General features: G+C 47.5%; 1 protein-coding gene across 6 annotated transcripts in view; it reads left to right on the top strand.

Annotated features, from left to right (window-relative positions):
* The window catches only part of RAF1 (Raf-1 proto-oncogene, serine/threonine kinase), a 61,485-nt gene extending 58,689 nt beyond the window's left edge, over positions 1-2,796 (top strand). For all 6 annotated transcript variants that reach the window (XM_027887413.1, XM_027887412.1, XM_027887410.1 and 3 more), the window contains 3 exons: positions 82-213; positions 1,571-1,705; positions 2,605-2,796. In XM_027887413.1, the coding sequence (XP_027743214.1) occupies positions 82-213; positions 1,571-1,705; positions 2,605-2,745 (408 nt within the window). In that variant the 3' untranslated portion in view covers positions 2,746-2,796. The remainder of the gene's footprint in view (positions 1-81; positions 214-1,570; positions 1,706-2,604) is intronic.
* The last annotated feature ends 3,229 nt before the right edge of the window (positions 2,797-6,025 follow it).

The raw sequence follows: 6,025 nt of genomic DNA, 5'->3' as shown, positions 1-6,025 counted from the left end.
CCAGCAGTGCCCTGAGCTGTGTGTGAGCCCCAGCAGTGCCCTGAGCTGCCAGCAGTGCCCTGAGCTGTGTTTGCTCTCCAGGCCCCCGAGGTGATCCGGATGCAGGACAGCAACCCCTTCAGCTTCCAGTCAGACGTCTACTCCTATGGAATAGTGTTATACGAGCTGATGACAGGAGAGCTGCCCTACTCCCACATCAACAACCGAGATCAGGTGAGAACACTCTGGCATTGCACCTGATTGCTGGCATTGCACATCTCACAGGACAACCACTGAAATGTTGTTATAACCTGCTTTGGTTCAGCAGCAAATCTGTGTTACTGAATGTTTATTCAATATTGACAGCGACTCAAGGGAAAAAAGGTGGTTATTACAAACATTGTAAGTGCCCTGTTAATTTATTCACAGGTAAAAGCTTTTGGTACATCAGTAAAATCGTGGTTCATACATTTGCAATTAGGGGAACTTTCCCTTTTGATGTTAAAAATGTTGTTCTCATGTCAGGTTGGATTCTGTGCCTTTTACTAAGACAGAAAAGTAGTGCCTGTTGTCAGGCCTTTGACTGTTGAATGCTGGGGTGATTGAGTGTTTGCTGAGCTGCAGTTACCCAGCCAGTAATGGTGAGGAACACACTGAGGCCAGGAACAGTGTAGGAATGTGGGAATGTAGGAACAGGTGGGATCTTTGGGAGCTGTTTGGATGATCCTCAGTTGTGGTTTGTGTTTTTGGTTGCTTTTTATAAAATTAAGATCTTCTAATGAGAAGTGTGTGTGTATGGGGATTATGGGGGCAAACAATTAGATTTTAGCCTCTATTAGTGACTCTTATAATCTGAAATAGTTCACAGTCTGTATTCTAAGTAGACGAGGCCACTTCTGTTAAGCTAAGGAAGATTTTTATTTTAAGGTTGTCTACAAATTGGGACATTGGGATATGCTTTAATTCATGATATTGAAATGCTGTGCAGGTTTTAGTAACCATCACTGCTGCAAAACATGCAGCAGGTAACCCTCGTGTGAGTGTTCAGGAGGGACAGAATAATTCCAGGAGAAGAACACCGAGACATTATTTAGGATGAAAATCCTAAACAATGACCATACTAACCTGGATTAAAACAGAATATGTATTTTCCAGCACTGATAACATCTTTTATTGTTTGTCTCAAAACAATCCATCTCCTGTTTTGCTGCATTACTTGGGGTTAGTTCTGATGATCTCTTTTACACCGTGGCTTCAAGGTTGGACTCGATGGTCTTGGAGGTCTTTCCTGACCTGCATGGCTCTGTGGTTCAGAGATCCTGAACACAAAGTTGTCACGGTGGACTCAGCAGAAGGAGCTCCCATGTCCATGTCTTGGGGCACCAAGAGCTCCCTGTTCTGCTGAGCCTTACAAAGCACAGCATTCCTGGGTGGTCCCACCCTGCACTGCCCACAGCGGCACCCCTGGCCTGGTCCCCTCACTGGGACAATCTGCAGGGCTCTGGGGGGTCCTGTGCTACTCAGGTTTAATCACACCAGTGAAAACACTTCCCTGACTTTGGTCTTGTGCTGCTTCCTTGTCGTTGTGCAGATCATTTTCATGGTTGGCCGAGGTTATGCTTCCCCAGACCTCAGTAAACTGTACAAGAACTGCCCCAAAGCAATGAAGAGGCTCGTAGCAGATTGCTTGAAGAAGGTTAGGGAAGAACGACCTCTGTTCCCACAGGTGAGTGTGTTTTGTGCACAGGGTGTTGTATAAATAACCATTAGCACACAAAAGAATTGCTCAGATGGAAGGTTTGGGTTACATGAAGTGCAGCCTGGGTCCTATTTTTGCCTTTGTTCATAACCCTGCTCCTTTGGCAGTTGGTGTTTTGTTTCTGCAAAGGTCATGAAAATCCTGACTCATGGAGCTGAGGCTGTGCCAGGTGACACTGGAGCAGTTTGACAGCTGACCCACTTTAGGGAGAAGCAAAAACCCCCCCAACACAATTCAAATCAAATCTGTTTCTCTGTACACATTTTATTTTAGTGTGGGTTTGAGGGAAATGAGAGAGAACTCTTTTCCTTCTCCAGAACTAAAACAAGCAAACAAAATCCACTGGGAGATGGAAATTCATGTAGCAATTTTTGGTATCTTTACAAGGGATACTTTACCTTTTTCTGTCACTATGAGGATAGGGAAAGTGCTTTCTTATTAAATAGCTGAAATGAAATATCAGCAGGTTTTGGACAAAGAACTTGTCTTGCTGTTTTAAACAGCTTGTCGTTTAAAAAGTTCTTTCCAAATGCAGTTGTTTCCCTGTTACTCTGCTGGGATTTGCACAGATGCTTGTTAATGGACTGAGAACTAATGAAGAACCCCTCCCGGATGGCAGGGGTGGGTTATTGGATGGCAGGGGTGGGTTATTGGATGGCAGGGGTGGGTTATTGGATGGCAGGGGTGGGTTATGGCAGCTCGAGTGTTGTTTCAGTGCCCAGAGCACGTTGCTGCTCTGCAAGATGAGCTTAAAGCCTTAACTGAGTGGAGGTGGGAAGGACTGGAATGAGGGAATGAATGAGGGTTTAGGAGTGAGGCAGGAAGAGCTGCCCGTGAGCAGCCCCTGAGCTGGCTGTGCCCCCCAGATCCTGTCATCCATCGAGCTGCTGCAGCACTCCCTGCCCAAGATCAACCGCAGCGCGTCGGAGCCGTCGCTGCACCGCGCGGCGCACACGGAGGACATCAACGCCTGCACCCTCACCTCCTCCAAGCTGCCCGTCTTCTAGGCCTGCCCCGCCCGGGGACGGGCACAGGACAGTGTGCTCTCCGTGCCTCGGGCACAGGGACGGTGTGCTCTCCGTGCCTCGGGCACAGAGCAGTGCCATGAGCCCCTCCCCGTTGGGGGAGCCCCTCCCCGTCCCGAGGAGCTGCTGCGGATCCGCTTTGAGGACCGGCGTTCTCAGCCCTGCTGGGGCAAGGACACTGCACGTCAAGAGATCTGTTACTGGTTCTTCAGTAGATGCACTTGAGCCTTACTCTCCAGATGCTCCTCTGGTGGTGGTTGTGGCTGTGCTGAGGGGGTGTTTCCCACAGCCAGGGTGGCTCTGAGGACAAGGTGCTCTGATTGCCCCGTGCCACCCCGAGGTGGGGGAGCTGTGCCTGCAGTGGCTCTGCAAACGAGACTGAGGGAAGAGGAAATAACTCTGGAAATCAGCTCCTGCCCTAAGAGCTTCATCAAGCCAATGAAATAAGTTAAAATGCTAATTCAACACAAAATAGTTTTGCAATAGTTTTGCACATAGAAGAAAAACTCTTGCAAAAGAATGGAATCTGTTCCGAATTGTCCTGCTCAGAGAAGGAAGCAGCCGGTCGTGGTCATCCTGAGAAGCCTCACAGCTGACTTTGGTACTAAGGACTGTTCCCTGCAGCCCAGGAGTGGAGAGTGATCCCAGCCTGGGGGCTGGCCAAGGCTGAGGGATGTTATCCGTCTGCATCCCATGGGAAGCTGTCGTGCAAGAGATGCACTATCAAGAGGAAACTGAGCATATACAGTTTTTCTTGCTGATTTGGGGTTTAATTTTGTTTTTATTGCTCCTGAGAAAATGCATTTATTGTAAGCCAAGGTTCCTCTGATTATCTTATTTTAATAAAATAAATTAAATTTTAGGTGTATGATTCCATGTCATCATTTAATGCACTAATCCAGAGTTCTGACTGCTACACCTGGACTTGGAAAACTCAGAAAACAACATTCTGAGTACTTTTAAAAGAGTTACTGTGATAGGTAATAGTGCAAGTAAGAACACACTTGATACAACCACCTGTTTCCCATCACTCCCATGGCAAGACAGTTTTTACTGTAATAATCCTTCAGCAGCATCCACTCAAACCCACACTGATGCCTCTCAAGCTGTTTCACTGCACCACTTCTGCTGTTTTCTCTTGTTTGTGGAGGTGGAAGGGTTTTGTCTTGGCTGAACTCCCTGGATGACAGAAATTGGTGGTTTAATCTTAAAATTGCCTTTTTTTAAATAGCACTGTTTAAACATGTTTATTAGGGCAAGGATGGAAACCCAGCTGGTTGGAATGGAAGGTTGGGGGTTTTGCCTTTGTGTGCACAGGTGAGTGGGCCCTGCCTGAGCAGTGACAGGGTGGCTGTGACCCCATCCCAAAATGCTGGGATGGTGCCTTTGCTGTCTCTGGGGGCAGTTGCTGTGTCCTGCTCTTCTCTGTAATCACCAAACAGCCACTGCAGCTCCTTGGGTGCAGCAGCAAAACCCCCCAGAGTGCTCGTGAAAGAGGGACCTGAGCCAGGCACCGAAATATCTACACTGCCTGTACTTGGAACATTCCATAACGTAACAAGGGTGGAATATTGATCCTTACAACCACCATAAACTTTGCTTGCTAAAAAGTAAACTGAGACTTGAGGTTCTGCATGGGTTTTATTAATACTCCTCGTATTTTAACTTACAACTGTCTCTAATGTAATTTATCGGTAATTTTAACTTCATTATCATAAACTTAAAGAGGGGGAAGAAAAAACCCACCCAAAATGCTTAAGCTGCTTCTGCTTTAGCTCTGATTTCCCCAAAGAAACCATTAACTCCTGATTTTTAAAACAGATTCTGTGACCCCTGAAACATTTAAATATATTTGATAAAGAGGCTTATTTTAAGTAGCACTTGATATCCAATTAAATCAAAGCTCCTAAGTGAAGAATTTAGAAACCTGGACCTTTTAAATCTTACTGCTCTTAAATTTAAACTTCTATGTTGTCCCCAAGTAGCTTTGGAAAACAAGTTGGTTCTTAATTTCAGATCACTGTTCTTGGGGCAAAGTCAATCAGAAATGTCTTGTTTAAGGTGAAGAACATCCTTTCCAGTGACATTTTGGATGTATTTTATTTATTTGTGGAAAAAATACGTACAGGAACACCTAGAAACAGATTTCAGTGGGAGGGTAGGGGCTGTGTGAGTATTTTGAGGTAGAAAGTACGTTTGGGAGGTGCCCTTGAACATCCATCTCAGTGTGTGACATCTGTCTTAGTGATGATTTTCCTTCATCTTTGTGATTAGTGATGACCAGTTGTACCAACAGGATTTGGGTGAGACCTTTGGTGGTGCCTCCAGGGGTCAGTTTTGTAAAGCAGCTGATTTAGTGTTTGTTACAGGCCCCAGGCAAGGCCTGACTCTGCAGCAGGCACTGCTGGAAATGAACTCCAGGGGGAAATATTTCTGGAAAGTTCCCTTTCCCAGCTCAGAGCAGAGAGCGAGCCTGGCATGTTCTGTCTGGGGGAAGTGCTGGGCACAGAGTTCTCCCTTACACAGGTGCTGAGCTGCCAGCCAGGGGTTTCTCAGCTCCATTTCTGCCCCAGAAACACCAACCAGCAGTGGATAATGCTGACTGGGTGTCGTTTGCAGGGGTTTGAAGCCCAGGTGAAGGTTCCTGCTCTTGGTTCTTCCACCAGAGCAGAGCCCAGTCTGCCCAGCTGGCATTGAGCCAGGGCAGGGAGGAGGCCACAAGCAGCAGATCCTGCAGGTGGGACAGTGCTTTTCATCCTGCTGAGGGGTAAAAAAGGTCACATTGACAGGGACATTCACCTGCTCTGAATGTGGCTGAGGGTTTCCATCCCTCCTGGTGGGCACAGCTGGCTCAGCCCCTGATGTGAGAGCCAGTGCTGTGTCTCAGAAGGGGCCAGAAACCATCAGAGGACCCCCCCCCCCCCCCCCCCGATGGGGCCCTGCCCCTGAGCACTGCAGGTGATCCCAGTGCTGCAACACTGTAAACTGCCCTGCACCCGGGGGGGTTCCTGGGGTTCCCCCCGACCCTGAAGGAACATTAACCACGGACCTCGGCATTCTGTGGCTCTTCCCCCTCCCTGATGGATCAGGACTGTGACCATCACTGCATCCAGGGGGGTGAGGTGTCTCCACTCAGCTGCTTCCTTTCTCTTTCTTTCTCTTTTACACTTTCTGAAGTGTTACTTTTATGCCTTTATGTTGCTGTATTAATACAGATAATAACCAAACTGACTCCATCCCTGCTTTCACTTTAACCAAATCG

Source organism: Empidonax traillii, unplaced genomic scaffold, assembly GCF_003031625.1.
Source record: "Empidonax traillii isolate 1590-97213 ecotype Southwest subspecies unplaced genomic scaffold, ASM303162v1 scaffold209:size809316, whole genome shotgun sequence".
In the NCBI taxonomy this organism is placed as follows: domain Eukaryota; kingdom Metazoa; phylum Chordata; class Aves; order Passeriformes; family Tyrannidae; genus Empidonax; species Empidonax traillii.
This window is presented reverse-complemented; position numbering and strand designations above follow the sequence as displayed.